The sequence below is a fragment of the Garra rufa genome, chromosome 25 (genome assembly GCF_049309525.1).
Source record: "Garra rufa chromosome 25, GarRuf1.0, whole genome shotgun sequence".
NCBI lineage: Eukaryota > Metazoa > Chordata > Actinopteri > Cypriniformes > Cyprinidae > Garra > Garra rufa.
In genome coordinates, this window is record NC_133385.1 from 18,441,356 (window position 1) to 18,464,568 (window position 23,213).

At 36.5% G+C, this 23,213-nt stretch overlaps 2 protein-coding genes and 1 pseudogene across 2 annotated transcripts in view; 1 reads left to right on the forward strand and 2 right to left on the reverse strand.

The window, feature by feature from the left end:
• Window positions 1-23,213, forward strand: part of LOC141301277 (transcriptional enhancer factor TEF-1-like) — a 67,742-nt gene that overhangs the window by 7,916 nt on the left and 36,613 nt on the right. The window lies entirely within an intron of this gene.
• Window positions 3,604-11,388, reverse strand: LOC141302186 (probable polypeptide N-acetylgalactosaminyltransferase 8; annotated as a pseudogene).
• Window positions 16,887-23,213, reverse strand: part of LOC141302188 (probable polypeptide N-acetylgalactosaminyltransferase 8) — a 7,380-nt gene continuing 1,053 nt past the window's right edge. Inside the window, exons 2-10 of the mRNA XM_073832373.1 lie at window positions 22,295-22,502; window positions 21,939-22,122; window positions 21,651-21,848; window positions 18,532-18,646; window positions 18,254-18,439; window positions 17,991-18,128; window positions 17,765-17,860; window positions 17,520-17,687; window positions 16,887-17,438 (exon numbers count right to left, since the gene is read on the reverse strand). Of these exons, the coding sequence (XP_073688474.1) occupies window positions 17,304-17,438; window positions 17,520-17,687; window positions 17,765-17,860; window positions 17,991-18,128; window positions 18,254-18,439; window positions 18,532-18,646; window positions 21,651-21,848; window positions 21,939-22,122; window positions 22,295-22,502 (1,428 nt within the window). The 3' untranslated portion in view covers window positions 16,887-17,303. The remainder of the gene's footprint in view (window positions 17,439-17,519; window positions 17,688-17,764; window positions 17,861-17,990; window positions 18,129-18,253; window positions 18,440-18,531; window positions 18,647-21,650; window positions 21,849-21,938; window positions 22,123-22,294; window positions 22,503-23,213) is intronic.

Consider the following 23,213-nt stretch of genomic DNA (forward strand, 5'->3'; position numbering starts at 1 on the left):
GTAAAATATATTTACATATTAGTCCACAGAAGAAAATAATACTTGAATTTATAAATATGACCCTGTTCAAAAGTTTACATACACTTGATTCTTAATACTGTGTTGTTACCGGAATGATCCACAGCTTTTTTTGTTTGTTTGTTTGTTTGTTTGTTTAGTAATAGTTGTTTATAATTCCCTTGCTTGTCCTGAACATTCAAACTGCCTTCTGTTCTTCAGAAAAATCCTTCAGGTCTCACAAATTCTTTGGTTTTTCAGCATTTTTTTGTATTTAAACACTTTGCAATAATGCCTGTATGATATTGAGATCCATCTTTTCACACTGAGGGATTCATGTGCAACTATTACAGAAGGTTCAAACGCTCACTGATGCGACAGAAGGAAAAAGTATGCATTAAGAGCAAGGGGCCTAAATATCTTTCTTTTTTTCATTTAGTCTGCCCTTCAGAAGCTACAGAAGCTACTTACATGTTTCCCAGAAGAGAAAATAAGGTAAATTTACTCTGATCTTCAAATTCAAAAAGTTAATGCATCATGTTTCCTTCTTCTCCTATGTCTACTCTTGTGATATTGCCTTTATACAACAGTTCGACAGTATAAATACATAAGAAACAACAGCAGAGTGTCTTTAAAAACCTCTTTTGTGCAGAACTACTTCCTTCGGACACGGATTCAAATCTCAGTTTGACAGTTGAACAGATGAGCTTAAGCCTCTGTTACTAATTTTTAATCACTTTAGAACTAGCAACGAAGGAAAGTTGAGTTGCTTCATTGAAAACTTATTGTTTTACTGTATTAAAAGCTCACTGTATTATGTAGAATTTCATGAGAGAGATAGATCAATTGATTGTTCTTCATATTTAAGATGAAAGTCCGCTTAGGAAAGCGTTATCTTTGTCGTAATGTTAATCATCTATTAAGGATGATTTCTGATGACAGCATTCTTCAGTGCATTTGTTAGCTGCTTCAAGCTGTTGTTGAAACTAAAAATAACTTCCGTTTCCAACATGTTTATTTTTTCAGTATGTAAGTCTTTACTGCTGACTCATAAAACAGTCTCTTGTTGCCATCTAAAGGTGGAACAATGTAACTAAAATCATAATAACGAACACGCACCGTTTCTCAATATTAACCACTTTTAAATGCTACTATTTTTATAAAAAATATTATTTATTATATAATAATATTTAATAATATTTGCTAGGCAATTCAGCCAAATGTACAAGACAGCGCTCTGATATACAGCATTGGATTTACACATGATGAGATTTTGCCAAAATTATTTGCTCTTGAACAAATAATAGTTTAATGAGACCCAAGACTGGCCGTTAGATTTACCCAAAACTAATTATATCTCATGTTTAACCACTATAGAGACATTAGAGCCAGTGGAAAATTTCAAAAGATTTGGCCAAGTTGAGGCGCTCTCTGGCGGAATCATGAGTACAGAACGGCTGCTGATGATCCGGAGCTCTCATGTCCGAATTTTCAAATAGACATTATCTTTATTAACAAACTGCATATTTGAACTATAAATATTTATATATTTACCTTAAACCCTCTTAAAACTACATTCTGTGACACAAAACCAATAACAATTATAAAAGGATACTGGATTTGGGTGTCCGCCATGACACTCGCTGTAAGAAGTACCGCAAACGAAGTGATACGATTACAAACTGTGAAATGGCTGTTGGAGTTCTGATATCGCTCTAATATCGCACTCCTATCAGCCAATCGGATCCGAGGACCAGAAAGAACGGTTGTATAAATGATTTTAATGCACAACGTGGAAGCAAAAGAACACCCGTGACGAAGCAAAACTTACTTAGCACATTCTGTTAACTATATTACCCAGGGGCTGCACATATATTGAAAACACCAGAGGACCTAAAATATATCCTTGTGGTACTCCATGCTTTACTGGTGTTAACTTAGATAATGCCCTGTTTACATAAATATATAGGTAATGGTCAGACAGCTAGGATCTAAACCCTATTAATGCTCGTCCCTTAATAGTATAATTTTGTAATCAAATCTAAGAGTGTCAGCACTAATATCATACATTTAACATCACAAATCTTGGACCGGTCTCAATAGCCACACTTGTGTGACAAAGTTTGGACACCCTTACTGTTAACATTGAATTAAGAGGGTAAACAACAGTCAATCACTGCTAATCAAATACCATCAGCAAGTCTGAGCGCCTTAAGCAAATCATAAGTTTTGGCAGTTTGCTGGTCTGGAGCTTTTAGGTGTGTGTTAACACAATGCCAAGGAGGTAAGACATCAGCAATCATCTTAGAGAAGCAATTGTTGCTGCCATGAATCTGAGAAGAGTAACACGGCCATTTCCAAACAATTTGAAGTTTATTCACAAGTGGAAGACATTTAAAACAGACACCTCTCCTTCCAGGAGTAGAAGTCCCAGAAAATTCACCCCACGATCAGACTGTGTAATGCTCAGAGAAATCGCAAACAACCCAAGAACTACACCTCAGACTGTACAGGCCTCAGTTAACATGTTAATTGATAAAGTTCATGACAATACCATTAGAAAAATATAGGACAAAAATGGAAGGCTGTTTGGAAGGCTTGGCAGAAGAAAGCCTCTTCTATCTAAAAAACAACAACATTGCAGCACAGTTTAGGTCTGCAAAGTTGCATCTGAACAAAACATAAGTCTCATAATGTCTTTTGGACAGACGAGACCGAAGTGGAGATATTTGGCCATAATGCACAGCGCCAAGTTTGGTAAAACCTAAAGGGCATATCAGCACAAACACCTCATACCAAAAGACAAGCATGCTGGAGGGAGGCTGATAATTTTGGGCTTGTTTTGTAGCCACAGGACCTGGGCACCTCACAGTCATTGAGTTGGCCATGAACTCCTCTGTACATCAAAGTATTCTCGAGTCAAATGTGATTCTAAGCACAGCAGCAAATCTAGAACAGATTCCAAGTCCAGAGCTTATCCTGACTCAAACGCTGTGGTGAGAGCTGTGCATAAGCAAATGCCTACAAACCTTAATAAACTGGAGCAACATTGAAACGAAGAGTGATCCAAAATTCCTCCAGAATGATGTGAGAGACTGATAAAGTCATGCAGAAAATGAATGCTTCAAGTTATTGCTGCTAAAAGTGGGTCTATAGGCAATTGACTCATAGGATGTCCTAACTTTGTCACACATGGCCTTTCCCTCTTCGCTGTATTTTAAAAAAATAAATAATGACACTGTGTGATATGTCATGTGATAATGTTTATCTGAGGATTTATTTTCCAAAATTTAAGACCTGCCAAGGACCAGATATTTTTTTTATTATGTCCTAATACAGAAAACCATGAAATTCAATAGGGTGTCCTAACTTTTTCACATGACTGTACATGAAGTATTTCCTGTATTTGGCCCAAGTGTTCCAAGTGAGGGTGATGACCGCAAGTGTGTTGAATTTTACAATGCCCCTTAGCTGTTATAAATTCACTGTAAACCATGACTTCTTGGGGCTTATTGCTTTATTTGATTATCCAAAAGGACACATTTAGAACATAGTGTTGTAAACACTAAAATGTATTTACACATTTATATATAACACCAAGTTTTTTCCACTTCTCTGAAATTTCCTTTTAAAAGTCTTTGACGACATGTTGTATTGTCCATTTTTGTCCTGTGCAAGTTTGCAAAATGAGACGATAGTAAGAATCCTCTCCTTGGCCGATCTCAAGACATCGATTTGTGTTTTTGTTTCTTATTGCATTTCCCTAAAAATAAAACCGAAACCAGAAAATTAATTTTTACTGATTGTAACAATACTAAAAATATATATGACAATACAGAATAGCCACACATTTAGCAATTCTAAGTAATTTTAATATTGTAAGGAGTGAAATTATCTCCTCATGGAATTAGAATACAGGACGAACAGATGGCATGCAACAAAACAATAAAACTAATCTGGAGAAGAGATCGTCAAAGAGAGCAAACAACCCCACCCTGACCTACCCCCTTCTCTTATTTGAATTCCCTGCCTCTCACTCTCACACCTCTCTCCCTAAACGCTTTTGCTGAAAGTCACTAAGAAGATCCACATGTTATATCTTGTGAATATATTGTTTTTCCCTTCATGTTTGGTGTCATTCTAAAGTTCTCTGTGCGATTGGTAAAAGGGTCTCAATTTCATAGCAGCAAACCCAATTCTATGGAAGTTTTCAATCTTTCTCATAGTATATGTGACTGCTAAGGTGTGTGTTTTCCCCTTAGGGGCAGATTAGAACCTCCAACCAGGTGCGACCCTGGCCCGCGAGATCTCCTGACAAACCAAAAGGTCTTTGTGTTTTTACAACTGATTGGAAGATTTGTTTGTTCTGGTCTGGTATATAAGGCAAGTGACAAAAAACTACTTTGGGACTCTGTAGCCAGAAAACCCCATACTGTGTATGCAAGAGTCTCTGGAGCGAAACCTCCGGGTCTCTCTCATGCTGCAGTTTTTCTCTCAGATAGTCAGGTATGCATCTCTCACTTTTGTGATCCATCTTTGAGTGAATGACGTTATATATTTATCTAAATTGAAATTAAATTGGATTCTCATAGTTTAATTGTGTAATTGGCATGATACAATTTTACCTGACACATAAAAATGTTATATTTGACTTATTCTGCAATTTCTCAGAATCATTATTTCTAGTAGATTAAATTGCAGTGTGGTATTTCCGTAATTCTGCATCCAGTGACAGTCAGAAATCGGAAGCCCTAATGGTGTTCCCCATGGTCCATCCATTGTACTTCGGTATGATCTGTCCTGGACGCAGAATTACGGGTAGGGGTAGGTCAGGGTGGGGTTGTTTGCTCTATTTGAAGATCTCTTCTCCAGATTAGTTTTATTGTTTTGTTGCATGCCATCTGTTCATCCTGTATTTTAATTCCATGAGGAGATAATTTTACTCCTTACAATATCAATAAAATACACAGCAGGACCCTACCTGAGAAAAGTCCCAGTATATACTCAATCCTTTCTCCTCTGCATTTTTGCAGTCATGTAACGCCGGTGTATTTCCACTGCCAGGATCCATTAGACAACGGTTTGAGTTATATGTGTGAGATTTGATGCCTCCAATGTACATGTAGATCTCTCCTTTACGATTATAATAACAGTGCTGTAAGAGATAGTCAAATGAAGAGTTCTTTTTAGACATAGCTATGGGGAGCAAAAGATTACACTTACATACGGTACCTGAGGGTCATAGTAATGACATTCATACAGAATAGGTACACTTCCAGGAACAGGTCCTTGATCAATGCAGTATCTTCCTGAATGTCATTCTTCAGCTGTCATGAGAAAAAAACAATGGCAGTTTAGGGATGACTAGTTTACATGTACCAGCTGTACACAACTATACACTTTATTCATCTCAACTTTGGAGGGGAACTGTGTCAAAAGACTTTGAGCAACTATGACTATATATTGTTGCTTACCGCACCATAACCCATTATGTCTTTCCAGCTGTCTAGGAGAGGATACACATTTTCCAGATACCATTTAAAGGGTTTACAATTGAGTTTCTCTCGTAACTGTTTTCTTTCAGTCACATCACCAATATCAATCCCATGATCCTAGAGAGAAAAAAAAATCAGGTCCAGGCTGATATGAGAATCAGTAAAATTAATAGCTATAAACAAGAATGGTAATATGCAGTTTTTCTTCCTCTTACCTTTAGAGGGAGATTCCAGGCAATCTTCACATTTGATTTATATTCATCCATCCAGATTTCAGCCACTCTCAGGGCGTTTCGAATCATAGCTTTGCTGAGATCTGGTGAATATGGCTTGTATGCTCTTTCAATGTGTGCGCAATCCTTGAACATGGCACCACTTCAATACTCCCACCGCAGAGCCAGACCTGATATAAATATATATGTCAAAGTACTTTTTACATATTATATGCATTCTTTTGGCACATTGATATGCAGTAATGACTTACATGTATTGCAAGTTCAACATTTTCACCCCCATACATTTTCATTCCTCCGTCCAAAACTCCAATTTCTCCCAGGAACTGACGATCAGCAACAAAAATACCCATAATTGAGGGACTCCTAACAATGCAGAAAAATTAAACTACATATACATTCTACTTCAAACAAATCATAAACTGCAAACTGTAGCTTATACATATATCCAATAAAGTATGGTAATAGTTTACATATTATGCGGCAGTAACTTCTGTTTCCACCCTGATAACAAATGACTCATAAGTGAGTTAAACTGTTGAGGAATTAAATAAACATCTCATTTTAAAAATCATTTAAAAAAAATCATTTAAAAAAAAAATGTAAAAACAAAACAAAAAACACTGGTTCACTTAGGAATAAAATAAGCAATGAATTGTTCACTTAAAGGCACAATATGTACATTTTTTTAAATTAAAATATCCCAAAACCATCAGAACAGTGTTATATATTTTCTGACTTGAGTACTTACATTATCCCAAATTTTTCCAAGCATGTTTAAATCCAGAGAATTAGCGTTTTAACTAATGTACTGTTCTTTGTCATTGTCATTGACCCCATACACCCTCAATTTTGGGTTTTATTTTGTAGAAAACATTGAAACACCAAAGAGGGTTTAACCCTCTGGTTGTGTTCGGGTCAAATTGACCCGGAAAAGATTTTCATTTTCCCAAAAATACTAGTTAATGTTATCGCCTTGGACTCAAATTTCCTGACTTTGTTCACACAGGGTATAAGTACTTCTCATAAAATTTTTAAAAAATTTATTTATTTTTGTGGGTTTTATTTAACCTAGTCACACTCCTGGTGTTCCCGGTCAGAAATGACCGGACTCCAAACAATTGCTTATAAATCTCTTATTATGCTATATTATCGCTAAATATTGGATTCATTCTTTTTGTCAACTTGTTTTCTTTCATTTAGGACTGGTTTTGTGTTTCTATTTGCATCTCATTAATCGTAGGCCTCATTTATCTGAGAGTAGGTACCGTGTTTTTTGAGTGAAAAAATCATTTTTTATGAATAATTTTCACAATATTAAACCAAAAATTATAAAAATTTGCACAGTTTCTCACACTAGTGTGCCTTAATGTTTAATCAGGAAGTTTGCTTTTAAATGCTTTTATTTTGTACAAAATTGCAAAAAGTCACACTTGTGGTGTTCCCGGTCAAAAATGACCGGACTCCAAAGAATTGCTTATAAATCTCTAATTTTTCTATATTTTCACCAAATATTGGATTCATTCTTTTTGTCAACTTGTTTTCTTTCATTTAGGACTGGTTTTGTGTTTCTATTTGCATCCGATTAATCGTAGGCCTCATTTATCTGAGAGTAGGTACCATGTTTTTTGAGTGAAAAAATCATTTTTTGTGAATAATTTTCACAATATGAAACAAAAAAATTATAAAAATTTGCACTGTTTCTCACACTAATGTGCCCTAATGTTTAATCAGGAAGTTTGCTTTTAAATGCTTTTATTTTGTACAAAATTGCAAAAAGTCACACTTGTGGTGTTCCCGGTCAAAAATGACCGGACTCCAAAGAATTGCTTATAAATCTCTCATTTTTCTATATTATCACCAAATATTGGTTTCATTCTTCTTGTCAACTTGTTTTCTTTCATTTAGGACTGGTTCTGTGTTTCTATTTGCATCCAATTAATCGTAGGCCTCATTTATCTGTGAGTAGTTACCGTGTTTTTTGAGTGAAAAAAGCATTTTTTTATGAATAATTTTCACAAAAATAAACAAAATAATATGAAAATTTGCACTGTTTCTCACACTACTGTGCTTTTATGTTTAATCAGGAAGTTTGCTTTAAAAAGCTTTTATTTTGTACAAAATTGCACCAAGTCACATTTGTCAAAAATGCCCGGCCATTGAAAGTGAATGGGGGAGATCACAAAAAACAGGACCTTTATTTGAAATGGTTTTATTTTCTAAAAAGGGGCACAAATTAACACTTATGCAGTTCCCTGTAAAATCTGACGATTGTGACACAAAAAAGAACACATTCAGATTATTTATATTATAACATTTTATGGAACAACAAACCAAAACTGTTATATTTCAGTTCCTGCAAACAGACACTGTCAAACTGAGACAATATCATGTAACAACAAATCTGACTATTGTGACAGAAAAAAAAACACATTAGCATTGCCATATAGAGAACCACTTCAACGAACACCTGGTTGTTGTTTGAACTCATGCATGCATTGACACTAGCGTTATGTGTCTTGCAAATGGTATATTCTTTTTTTAATTATTCACATGACTCTCAAATAAATTTCGCAAATGTTTGCTCTCCATTTGCAACAGACCATGGATGTTTTCACATCTTTTGGGGCACAAAATGTGCATCTCTTCATTTTCTCTCAAAACCTATTGTCATAATGTTTTAAATGTTCAGGAGCACAACATGCAACTGAACACTAATTGTGATTTTTTTGCCCCGATTTTCCACCGATTTACAGTCTGGAGAAACTGAGGATAGTTGCTGAAAGTCAGGGCAAATCTTCAGATTTGAGTCGATGGATTCCATAAAAAAAATTGCGTAGTGTATGATGGTCACAGACTCCGAATTTTTTGCTTCAGACTTTGATTTCATCTAGTCGGAGGATAATCAAACATGTTTGATATTTTTAGCCCATTTGAGAACCTATACTGTTTTCATTTGTTATGCGACTCATAGCAAAAAGGCGCACGTTTCTGCATGAGTTTGTTGTGATCAGACTTCAAAGTCTGCTAGTGTATTATCCTTATGTAGTGTATGATGGCCAGTTTTCCTCTGTCACTGTTTACAAAGTTGGTAACTGTATGATGCCTATTGTTTAAAAAAATCTGTTCAGATTTTAAAAGTCATGTAGTGTATTCCAGCCTTTATGCTCATTCTTCCCCATTCATTTTCAATGGGCGGCCATGTTTGGCAAGTGTGACTTTGTGGAATTTTGTACAAAATTAAAGCAATTAAAAGCAAACTTCTTGATTAAATATTAAAGCACACTAGTGTGAGAAACAGTGCAAATTTTCATATTTCTTCAACTCATATTGTGAAAATTATTCATAAAAAATGATTTTTTCACTCAAAAAATGAGGTGCCTACTTTGAGAAAAATTAGGCTTACAGTTATTCAGATGCAAACAGAAACACAAAACAAGTCCTAAATGAAAGAAAACAAGTTGACAAAAAGATTGAATCCAATATTTGGTGATAATATAGCGTAATGTGAGATTTATAAGCAATTGTTTGGAGTCCGGTCATTTTTGACCGGGAACACCACAAGTGTGACTTTTTGCAATTTTGTACAAAATAAAAGCATTTAAAAGCAAACTTCCTGATTAATCATTAAAGCACACTAGTGTGAGAAACTGTGCAAATTTTCATGATTTTTTATCTCATATTGTGAAAATTATTCATAAAAAATGCCTTTTTTACTCACAAAATGAGGTGCCTACTTTCGGATAAATGAGGCCTACGATTAATCAGATGCAAATAGAAACACAAAACCAGTCCTAAATGAAAGAAAACAAGTAGACAAAAAGATTGAATCCAATATCTGGTGATAATATAGCATAATGAGTGATTTATAAGCAATTGTTTGGAGTCCGGTCATTTTTGACCGGGAACACCACAAGTGTGACTTTTTGCAATTTTGTACAAAATAAAAGCATTTAAAAGCAAACTTCCTGATTAATCATTAAAGCACACTAGTGTGAGAAACTGTGCAAATTTTTATAATTTTTTGTTTCATATTGTGAAAATTATTCATAAAAAATGATTTTTTCACTCAAAAAACAAGGAACCTACTCTCAGATAAATGAGGCCTACGATTAATCAGATGCAAATAGAAACACAAAACCAGTCCTAAATGAAAGAAAACAAGTTGACAAAAAGATTGAATCCAATATTTGTTGAAAATCTAGCATAATGTGAGATTTATAAGCAATTGTTTGGAGTCCGGTCATTTTTGACCGGGAACACCAGGAGTGTGATTGGGATCTGAACACAACCAGAGGGTTAATAGAATTTAGAGTAGACGTCACAGTTATATCACTTGAAGCTGTGTGCGCATAGTGGTTGCAGAAAAAAACTGGTAAACAAGAGGAGGTAAACGAGTAAAATACGCACCGCCATGTACGTTTTGTGACATATTCGATATATCTACTGAGTGGTGCTCAAACAGATAAACGTACATATGGTTTTGTATGTTTCACCGCAGTTCTAACTTAAAAAGTGGTGACAGCACTACTGTCCTGTCTGCTTTGATTCGTGCAAGTAGTGGCTCTGCCCTAGAACAATACAGCAGTCAAATGTATATTTGGGAAAGATATTAAATCCTTCTTATTATCATTCTCAGACTGTGGTAGTGTTTACCATTCCTTATGAACTTCAATGTGTGCATCCAGAATGGCTACCACCTGACCTGTGGCCGCTTCCCAGCCTGAGACTCTTGCCTTGGCAAGGCCCATCTGCTGTTTGTGTCTCACTTTCTTGATCAAGCCAGGTTTGTCTTTATTAATCAGATAAATGTATTTATCTAGAGCCAAATGCAGATCCTCTGTCAAGAAATAAACAAATATAATAAACTGTTATATTAAAGAGCTCTCAAATACAGTAAGTATCAAATATTTAAGATAAAACTAACCAATCGAGCTGTGGTCGTCTACCAGGATGATCTCCTTTAGCAGATGAGCAGGAGTTTTGTCAATTATGCTGCAGATTGCCCTTTTAATGACTGACAGAGCCTCGTTAAAATAGATCAGAATCACACTAATGGTTGGCAGGTCCTTCCGGTAGATCTTCACAGTACATCTGCATGTACAGTATGTATTAGAAAATATATATATAACTAGAAAACAGTTGTAAAGCAGTTACCTGATGTGTCGAGTATCAGGGATTGTTCTGTTCAATGGTAATCTGTTACTGAGGAACACATTGTATCCGAACTTCTGAAACTGCTTCTCTGCTTCCATCTGTTCCTCTTTTGTGAGTTCATCTCCCCATGAACTGAAAAGAGGCGATTCTGGATACAACTTCTTAACCTTAATTGTCTTTTTTTCAATAATTTTATGTTCCACAACAGCCTCTTTGACTTTTTGATTTTTGACCTCTATAAATTTAGCTGAAAATGAAAGTATATAAGTATTAATCTAATGAAAAACTATTAATAATGTTCTCAAAATGTATGTAATAAGCACAAACTCACCTATTTTATTAACTTGATTTTCAATTATCTTCAGTCTTCTGGGAACCTCCAGATCTTCTCGCCTTTGTAACCTGTTGTCATTACTCCTCTCCTGACTGGTAAATGACATGGACATGAGACTGTAAACTACAATACCAATACCTAACACACAAACAACTCTTGCAGCAATCTTCATTTTTAAAACGTCTTTGTGGCCATGAAGATGTACGAACGCATGTACATAAGGTTGACAAGTCAACAAAGGTGTACATTGATTTCGCAACACACCTCTGACTTGAGATATGGGAGTGGTTAAAATGTTGCTGATTTTTAGCAATAAAGGGCCATATAGGCCGTAATTCATTCTAGTGCTCTCACACACTCACAGTTTGTATTTACATATATATATTTATACTCTCACACACTCACATTCAGACCTTGTCTGGGTTTCTACCAGTCTCAAGATCTGTTGAGGATTCAATATAGCAGCAGTAAATACATTGGTAGACATCGATACAGCATTTTAGTAGGCAAAATTTCTCATTTGGTATCCCTAAGAATGAACTGCTTATGGGTAAGCTGTATGTATGCAACAATTTCAGATGACAACCTAAAAAGAGTTGAATTCTTCAGTCACATGCAGGTGAATGTTATATGCGTGGGAGCTTGAGGTCATGTAGGTTATAAATTCAAAGGTGGCGTGTTAGAGTCTGCAGGAAGTCGACCTTATTGGACGCTATAAAATACGTTGGTGGATTTACTGTGTTGCAACTCCAAATCAATTATGGTGAGCACATTCCCAACAGAGCAACTTAGGGTAAATGTAACACAGATTTAATGGACCTTTATAAAGCAGGTGCTTCGAATATTATTATTATTATTGTTAATAACTGATAATAATTGTGGAATGGGGGGTTGTTTCAGCTTCTGAAAAGGGGCATAGCAGGAAAGGTTTGAGAGCCACTGACGTCCTTTATTATACTGTATATATAAAGTCAGTGGTGGACGAAGTACACAAATCAAGTACTTGAGTAAAAGTACAGATACGTATAATAGAATATTACTCCAGTAAAAGTAAAAGTACTCCTTTTTCCATTTTACTTGAGTGAAAGTACAAAAGTACTACATTTTTTGTGTACTTAAGTAAAAAAGTACTGACATATTTTGCAATTTTATAAAGGCTATAAATTAATATTAGCATATATATTTTTTATAATCCTACTATAAGCCTTGGTTTTTCCCAAAATAACCACTAGCCTATATGGAGTCAAGATAGATTTTTGTTGTTGATATGGTCTACGTTGACAATGTTCTCTGTGAAGCTTACATTGCATTGTAACGTTACCTGAGAGAAAACTGATTTAACCATCTCATTTTCACCAGTAAGAAAAGTGTTTTAAAGCTTGTTATTTTGCGGAACGGCACAGTTATAAATGATATGAGAATAAGGCCTGAAGTTAGGAAGAAAAATGTAATTATATTTTCATAATATTTTTCTTTTTTCTCAAACATTGTCTGTGGTGTAAAAACACCCCTGGCCAAATGTCCCCAGAGGGCATCACTTCCCACTTTGATAATTACTGTAGTTACCATCTGAACATCGCATATTTTCTTTTCCCTCAGATGTAATCTGTCTAGGTGGTTGATTATAAATATTTGGACTTCATATCTGAAAATTACCTCAACTTAGCACCAGCAAGCTTGTTAGCTAGACAGTTAGCATCAGCTAACAATATTTACTTATTTTCAGTATGGTTATGAATAAACATTTATTTCTGTATACTAGGCTAGTTGATTCAAACAATATAAAAAAGTATACCGTTAATAAACAATATAAAAACAGACGTCACATAGAGCTAAATGCGTAGCATTTTAATAAAACTGTTGAGGTTACAGCAGCGAGGAATATGAACGTGTAACGTTATGAGTTATTTGATTTAATCTGTGTTATTTTAATGTTTCGTTTTTTTACCTAAAAAGAGACGATGTTGATGTGTCTGCATTTAATCATTTCAGCGGGCTTAAATACATCACCCTTTACAGCAGATTTAGTTTGCAAACAACTGACAATTGCAATAATTAATCCTAAAACTCGACATTATATCTTACTTTTCGCAGCATCAGTCGCGCGCGCTCACAATCTCCCGGTTCTTATTTGTGAATTCAGATGACTGGAGACTCGCTCTAAACGGCTCATTTGAATCAGTGAGTTTGAACAGCTGCAATTGGATCAATCCAATTCGTGAATGAATCGCTTGTGGCGATTTGCGAACCGATTGAAAAGAATCAGTTTGTTCATTAATCAGACACTGCTTCTGCGTCTCGGAGCACGTAATATATTATAAGGAGTAACGGCATGTTTTATTAAATGTAGTGGAGTAAAAAGTGCGATATTATGCTTTGGAATGTAGTGAAGTAAAAGTAAAAGTTACTCAAAATAGAACTACTCCAGTAAAGTACAGATACTTGAAAAATGTACTTAAGTACAGTAACGAATTACAACTACTTCGTTACTGTCCACCACTGTATAAAGTGGTGTGAAAAAGTGTTGGCCCCCTTTCTGATTTTTGTTTTTTGCGTGTTTGTCACACTTTAATGTTTAAGATCATCACACAAATTTAAAAATTATTCAAAGATAACACAAGTAAACACAACATGCAGTTTTTGAATGAAGTTTTCAAGCATAAACCGCCTTTTTAAGGTCATGCCACAGCATCTTAATAGGATTCAGGTCAGGACTTTGACTTGCCCATTTTGGTTTTTCTTCTGCCATTCAAAGGTGGATTTGCTGGTGTGTTTTGGATCATTGTCCTGCTGCAGAACCCATGTTTGCTTCAGCTTGAGGTCACAAACAGATGGCCAGACATTGTATTTCAGGATTTTTTGGTAAACAGCAGAATTCATTTCGGCGCCGATAGCCTTGTGGGCAGCGCGTCGGCATACAGCGCCGTTGCGCTCCGGGCGTCCCGTGTTCGAATCCCAACTTGAGGACCTTTCCCGATCCCACCCCCCATCTCTCTCCCACTTCGTTCATAATAAAGGCAAAAATGCCAAAAAATAAATCTTTAAAAAAAAAAAAGACAGCAGAATTCATGGTTCCATTTATCACAGCAAGTCTTCCAGGTCCAGAAGCAGCAAAACAGCCCCAGATTATCACACTACCACCACCATATTTTACTGTTGGTATGATGTTCTTTTTATGAAATGCTGTGTTACTTTTACGCCAGATGTAATGGGACACACACCTTCCAAAAAGTTCAAGTCTTGGGGATCATCAAGATGTTTTCCAGCAAAACTGAGATGAGCCTTTATGTTCTTTTTGCTCAGCAGTGGTTTTCGTCTTGGAACTCATTTTTGCCCAGTCTCTTTCTTATGGTGTAGTCATGAACACTGACATGAAAACTGACCTTAACTGAGGCCAGAGAGGCCTGCAGTTTTTTAGATGTTGTTGTGGGGTCTTTTGTGACCTCTTTGATGAGTCGTCGCTGCGCCCTTGGGGTAATTTTAGTCGTCCGGCCACTCCTGGGAAGGTTCACAACACGTCATCAATTGGCCATATTGGCGGCACTGAGCGTAAACAATGCCACTAAACCGAATGAAACACGCGTATTTTGCTGATTATTGCTGTTGAAAATGTTTTGGGCTGTACTAATCGGTTGAACCGGGAAAAACATTTGGAATACTATAGACTGCCAAAAGTTATAATAAATCAAGGAGAAGAATGCAAAAAAAAAAAAAAAAAAAATGTCTGAGGAACAAATATGTTTGTCGTTGGCTAAACTGAAGCAGCAATCTTGACAACATTCGTTCTTATAATTTCCAGTCAGGTAGGTGAAATTGGGCAAATATCTTAATTAATACTGCTTGTACGTATCTTTACCGACTATTAATTTTAGTTTGTCATCCCTTTCCTGCTTACTAAGTCCTTCTCTATATGATTTAGCAGCATCCACACGTTTTTTTTTTTCGTGGTTTAGACAGCATAAATTAGCAGAACAACTTATTCAGTAGTAGCCTACATTTACCATGCAAACCATGCTATTGTTTACATCCGAGTAGTATGGTCAGTATGGCCGTGTATCCAGGTAAGTTGTTCTGGCTCTGCCTGTTTTAGCATTTTTGCTCCCAGTGTTGCCAACTATTTCCAATGAAAAGTAGCTAAAGCCTGCCCGAAAAGTAGCTAAATGTTGCCAGATGACGTCACACACTAATTTGCATATCAGTGACGTCATCACGTAGTATCTGACAAGCGTAAGCCTGTCATGTCTCTACTCTATGAGGCGCTGTGTATTATATTATATTAAAACATTACATCCAGATGCACAATAAATAGGTTCTTATTAACAAAAACTCAAAACTGCATCTTTATGTAGTATACAAAATACCAAAAACAGTATGCCCGGCAGTCATCCCCAGGTACTGGCTTCAGCCATCCTTTAAATTCAGGTACAGACTCCCACTCTTTTCTGTATTTCTGGCTGTACAATTTCGATTGAGACATGTTCAGTTAAAAATTAATGAGCAGCTACTAAAGCTAACTAAATTTTAACTGTGGTTACTCTTAATTAATTCACTTAAAAATGTGAAATGTGTGCTACTGCTGTTGCACTCAGCCAACAAATTTTGCTGCTGCAGCTGTGCCTGGCTATTTAGACCTTATGTAGCCACTTTTTAAAAATTGCTAAAAGTAGCCAAATGAATGTTAAAAATTGCTAAATTTGTTGCTAGGTGCTTTTTGAAAAAAAAGTTGCTAGGGTAGTATGAAAAGTTGCTAAATCTAGCAACAAAATTGCTAAATTGGCAACACTGTTTGCTCCTCCTGCTGGTCATTTTGTATTCTTATACCGCTTGAATTTATGTTATTCAGTTTCCGGGTTCAGAAGAATAGCGTGCACAGCACATGGTAGCGCATTTTTATGTTGATGTATCATTCCAACTTATTAACAGCACTTAACGAAGCACTACATGTAAGTAAATTTTGATTATCGTTGATTTATGTTATTCTGTATGTTTATCAAGGACTACATGTGGAAATAGTAATTTTCATAACACGTGATTGTAAACGTAATTCTGTATTATAATATCTTTGAACTGCTTAAGCATTTTTACTCTGTAAACATGTTGCATGTTGGATAAAATTGGACTCAACATTTGTAATGTAACAGTTTATATATACAATCTTTTTTATTTTACAGTTTTACACATTTTACTCAGTAAATCATCTGAACTACGACTTCCTGGTGTCAAATCCGTTTATTGAGTAGAAGTGTTTAGCTTGCTGGATCCGAAGCCAGTACATAACTGACCAAACTGTGACGTAAGTGCAAACCCTCTATAAGGACATGAAAACAGAAAATGTTGCCCAACAATGAACTACAATATCCCTTTAAAGATTATTGATTAAACTTGTTTCATTGCTCAGACTTTGTCTGTCCAGCACAACTCCAAAAAGAAAAACATTGCCCTATGACATTAAAAACCTTTAAATGGAGACATTCTCTTATCTCTTACTTATCTCTGAAGACAGTCCCTTGAAACCACACAACTGTAAGATTCAACTATGGAAAAATTATATAAAATATAAAATGACTGATCAATGATTGAATCAACAAAATGAGTATATAAATGGTTAAATGATTAAATGATTACAAAGAATCCTTAGATCCTTCAATAAGGATTTAAGGAGGATTAATAAAGGCCTTCTGAAGTGAATTGATGCATTTGTGTAAGAAAAATATCCATATTTAAACCTTAATCTCTAATTTATGATATCTGTTGCACAGGCGTTCATGAAAGTGTGGTGTTGATTCACTTTAAAAGACCTTTATTAACCAGGATATTTTTTATATGTATTATTCTGATTGTATTTGTCTGAAAGAAGAACGTCATATAGACCTAGCATGGCTTGAGGGTGAGTAAACCTTGGTATAATTTTCATTTTTGGGTGAACTATCCCTATAGAGGCATGTTGAGGGAGATTGTGACATCACAATTACCTTGATTTCAAATCGAGGCATTTGAGACAAGTAGAAAAGAATAGTCTAATTCACATTTTAAGAACAAGAACATTTTGATTCTCTACATTTACTTTCTTTACAGTGTTTACTTCTTTTAAAAGTCTTTGACAACATGTTGTATTGTCCAGTTTTGTCCTGTGCAAGTTTGCAAAATAAGATGATAGTCAGAATTCTCTCCTTGGCTGATCTCAAGACATCGGTTTGTCTTTCTGTTTCTTATTGCATTTCCCTAAAATTACAACATGTAATTGGAAATTAATTTTCACAGATGATCTCAATGCTCAAATTATAATTGTAATCAGGACCCTACCTGAGAAAAGTCCCAGTATATACTCAATCCTTTTTCCTTGGCATTTCTACAGTCATGTAACGCCGGTGCATTTCCACTACCAGGATCCGTTAGACAACGGTTAGAGTTATACGTGTGAGATTTGATGCCTCCAATGTAGATCTCTCCTTTAGGATTGTAATAACAATGCTGTAAGATAGAGTCAAATGAAAAGTGCTTCTTGGATGTGGTTACTCAAAGCAAAGGTTTAAACTGAAATACAATACCTGAGGGTCATAGTAGTGACACCCGTACAGAATAGGTACACTTCCAGGAACAGGTCCTTGATCAATACAGACGTTTTCTTTAAGATCATTTTTCAGCTGTCATGAGAATACAACAGCAGCAGAGATAACTAGTTAAGATGGACCAACTATCTAGTAAACTTTATTAATCCTCTCTTTGGAGTGAAGTTTTGTATGTCAGAAGACTTTGAGCATCTTTGTTTCTTACCGCACCATAACCAATTATGTCTTTCCAGCTGTCTAGGAGAGGATACACATTTTCCAGATACCATTTAAAGGGCTTACATTTGAGTTTCTCTCGTAACTGTTTTCTTTCAGTCACATCACCAATATCAATCCCATGATCCTAGAAAAAAGAACAGTTCCAGGGTGATATGAGAATCAATGAAATTATTAGCTATAAAAAACAAAACTGTTAATATTCAACTTATCTTCAGCTAACCTTAAAACAACATTTACTATTTCACCTACCTTTATAGGGAGATTCCAGGCAATCTTCACATTTGACTTATACTCATCCATCCAGATTTCAGCCACTCTCAGGGCGTTTCGAATCATGGGTTTGCTGAGATCTGGTGAGTATGGCTTATGTGCTCTTTCAATGTGTGCGATCTTTGAACACGGCACCACTTCAATACTCCCACCGCAGAGCCAGACCTGATATATTAATTAAATATCAGATTTTGACAAAATTTTATTTTTTTTATTGTATTGTATGCTAAATTTTGGAGCCACAATGTGCAACTTACACGTATTCCCAATTCAACATTTTCACCCCCATAAATTGTCATTCCTTCGTCCAAAACTCCAATTTCTCCCAGGAATTGACGATCAGCGACAAAAATACCCATGACAGAGGGACTCCTTACAATGTGAAAAAAATGTATATATTGTACTTAAATCGAATCATAACCCGCAAAGTAACTGTAAACTTAATTAATCAAATTAAGTATGGCAATATTTTACATCTTCTGCATTATACAACAGTTAGTTCTATTCCTGACACATGACTGTCATTATGAGTGAGTTAATGTTGCATTGTTCACTCAACCAATTTTTCAAAAATACTGATTTATTTAGGAACAAAATAACCATATTTAAATTCAACAATCAGGCATAACATTATGACCACCTTCCTAATATTGTGTTGGTTCCCCTGCCAAAACAGCCCTGACCCATCGAGGCATGGACTTGACTAAACCCCTGAAGGTGTGCTGTGGTATCTGGGACTAAGATTTTAGCTGCAGATCCTTTAAGTCATGTAAATTGTGAGGTGGGGCCTCCATGGATTGGACTTGTTTGTTCAGCACATCCCAGAGATGCTCAATTGGATTGAGATCTGGGGAATCAAATAGCTTTTTAGTAGCGAAGCTCTTTTATTAATCAAGTAGTGCAGTAGCATCCACACAAGCTACCTTTTCCCAATCATTTCTGAAACTCAAACACAATTCAGAAATCGCACGTTATTGTTTATTTAGTACTGACCTGAGTAAGATATTTCACATAAAAAATGTTTACATATAGTCCACAAGAGAAAATAATAGTTTGATTTATAAAAATGACCGTTCAAAAGTTTACATACACTTGATTTTAATACTGTGTTGTTACCTGAATGATCAACAGCTGTTTAGTGTTAGTGGTTTGAGCTGCGTTGAGTTACATACATCATACGCATTCAGATAACAAAACACACACTCCCGACACCTTTTGTCATTTGTTATGTTTGTTTTTGTGACCACATTGGATTGGAACAGTTGTTAAATTAATAGTTGCACAATTATGCCTGCCTGTCTGTTTGAATGACAGTTTTATTGATCACTGAGACAACATTGACTTGAAGTTGGTTCAATATAAAAATAACATATAAAACAAAAAACTTAGATGTAGTAAACTACTTTTGCCATGTTGCTGTAGCTTAGCTCACTACATTTCCAAGCTTCATTTAATGTAGAGTAACGGCTGTCTTACCTCACCACATTTTAAGTAGCTTGCCCAACACTGCATTCCTGAACCATTTTTGCTTTGTGGCAGGGTGCGTTATCCTGCTGAAACAGGCCACAGCCACCAGAGAATACCATTTACATGAAAAAGTGTGCATGGTCTGCAACAATGCTAGGTGGTACGTGTCAAAGTAACATCCACATGGATGGCAAGTCCCAAGGTTTCCCAGCTGAACATTGCCCAAAGCATCAAGTCGTCTCCGCTGGCTTGCCTTTTTCCCATAGTGAATCCTGGTGCCATCCATTTGATGTAAAAGAAAACATGATTCATCAGACCAGGCCACTCTGTGGTCCAGTTCTGATGCTCATGTGCCCACTGTTGGCGTTTTCGGGTGGTGGACAGGGGTCAGCATGGGCACCCTGACTGGTCTGAGACTATGAAGCCCTATACATAACAAACTGCGAAGCACTGTATATTCTGACACCTTTCCATTAGAACCAGCATTAACTTGAATTACAGTAGCTTGTCCGTTAGATCGGACCATACAAGCCAGTTATCACTCCCCACGTGCATCAATGAGCCCTGGCCGCCCATGACCCTGTTGCCGGTTCACCACTGTTCCTTCCTTGGACCACTTTTGATAGATACTGACCTCTGCAGATTGGAACCACCCCACAAGAGCTACGGTTTTGGAGACGCTCAGACCCAGTCAAACACTCTCAAATCCTTACGCTTGTCCATTTTTCCATTTTTTGTTCACTTTCTGCCAAATATATCCCACCCATTAACAGGTCCCTTGATGACAAGATAATCAGTGTTATTCGCTTTACCTGTCAGTGGTCATAATGTTAAGTCTGAAACTTTTTGTTCAAAAACACTGATTAATTTATTAGCACCATTGTGTTCCTGGAGACTCGTTTAAATTTCTGTCACAGCTTCCCTGTTTTGTATGTGTACTTTTAAGTTGCTTTCTGTCTAGTGTGTCTTTGTAGTCAGTTTGTAGTTATGTCGCCTATGCGCCTCTCCCAAGTCTGGTGATCCCAGAGGTCTGAAGTCTGGGGGTCCTGGAAGTCCTACTGCCGTCGCCTTGTGTTTTTGGGCTGAACACACTTCTTCTGCTCCTCCCAAGGTGATGGCATCTGCTCCAGCTCTCCCTAAACTCTCTGTCTGCTCTGAAATGGACAAGGAGGTCATCTCTGAATCCTCGGCATGTCCTGTCATGGCCAAGGAGGCCAACTTTGAACTCCATGAGCTCCCTGTCATTGCCATTGAGGCCATCAATAAAAACTCTGTGCTCTCTGATTCAGTTCTGCACTGGTGGTCTCCAGCTCTACTGGGCCCACCTTGTTCTCCAGCCGCATCAACTCCACTGTGGCTTTCTGCTCCACTCTGGTCTCTGGCTCCACTTTTGTGGTCTTCTGCACTTTCTGCTCTGAGGCGGTCTTTAGTTCCACGTGCTCTGCCTTTGTGTTTTCAAGCTCGTTCTTCTCTGCTGTACTGGTCATCAGTTTCTCCTGCTCTATTGTGGTGGTCTCCAGCCCTGATCGCTCCAACCTAGTGGCCCTCTGCTCTACCAGCTCTACCTTGGCTTCCTGCTCCACTGGTTCTGCTCTGGTCTCCAACTCCTCCAGCTCTGCTCTGGCCCTCTTCTATGCTGGCTTCGCCCTGCTTTGAACTCCCAGCTCTGCCTTGGTTTTCTGGCCTCACCCAAGGCTGCCGTATCCACCTTATTCATTTTTGTTCTTGGATTCTTGTTTATCTATTAAAGTATTGCATTTGGATCCGACACTTCCTCATATTTGAGCTTGCTTTGTGACAGGTGCACTATGCAGAAATTTTTATTTTCTCTTTGTGTCACATTCCGGGGGCATTTAAAATAAAGGATTTAAAGTGAAGTTTAAATAGATGAAAAAGTTACACCACTTACTTCCCTGGTTCTGTTGGGTCGTTGTTTTTGTACCATTCTGGCCGGAAGGACTCATACATGCACCAAAGGTTCCAGTCGAATGCATGAGCGGCAGAATAATACTTCTTAACCTCGAGTGTGTCAAAAAGCACATTGTCAAATACTGGTGACAGCACTACTGTCCTGTCTGCTTTGATTCGTGCAAGTAGTGGTTCTGCCCTAGAACAATACAGCAGTCAAATTTAGTGTATATTTAGGAAAGATATTAAGTCTCTCTTAATATCATAGTCAGACTGTGGTAGTGCTTACCATTGCTTATGAACTTCAATGTGTGCATCCAGAACGGCTACCACCTGACCTGTGGCTGCTTCCCAGCCTGAGACTCTTGCCTTGGCAAGGCCCATCTGCTGTTTGTGTCTCACTTTCTTGATTAAGCCAGGTTTGTCTTTATTAATTAAATCAATATATTCATATAAAGCCAAATGCAGATCCTCTGTCAAGAAAAACAAAAATAGTATAAAGTGTTATAATATTTAATTGTCACTGTTTAAACATTTTTTTACAGTGTTTTTCTATTTCTTAATTAAGTTTACTTTTCTTTATAAACCTCAGATTTGTGTTTTACACATAATAAAAAACTATTCAGAAAAAAAGGTAAAACCAACCATTCGAGCTGTGGTCGTCTACCAGGATGATCTCCTTTAGCAGATGAGCAGGAGTTTTGTCAATGATGCTGAAGATTGCTCTTTTAATGACTGACAGAGCCTCGTTAAAATAGATCAAAACCACACTAATTGTTGGCAGGTCCTTAGGGTAGATCTTTGCAGCACACCTGCACACACATATGCACACACTGTTTTTTTTCCCCTTACCCTAACTCTACCCCTCACACAAAACATTGTGCTATTTTAGGTTTCTATTCAGTTCTGTATGATTTATAAGATAGGAGTTTCCTCATAGGGACCTAAAACATGTCTCCACAAAGACAAAATTCACTATTTACTATATTACTGATTACATATGATCACAATATAATTAGTAAACATTTTTAACAAAAACAGAAAAAGCTTTTTCTTTCATTATTTGAATTATAGAGACATTCTAACTGCATTCTAATAGGCTTTATCATGCAAGAAATGATTTGGACTCTCAAGTCAATAACATATGACAGCCAGCATGAATCAAATTTGTCATTTACAAAATGTTCCTGGATCAACATCCTTGTTGATCCTGGAACAACATTCCAATCAAACAATCAGAATTGAGGGTCATTTTCACATTTTACTGCACTGTTATTTTCTTTTATGGATGGAATTATTTTATGATTTTATTGTCTTCACTGTATACACTGCGCAGAAAAAATCAACCTTATAGTGCATGATATTGTAGGGTAGTCCATCCATTTGAAGCAATGTTAGTTTTTTTCAAGCCACTTTATCATTTACAACCTGATATATTTTGATAGGGCAGGGCAGGGTTGTGCTACACTCAACAATTACAAAAAACCAGTGGGTAAATATTTGGTGTCGATGTTATTTCAAGGAGTAGTTCACTTTCAGAACTATTCCAGATAATGTACTCACC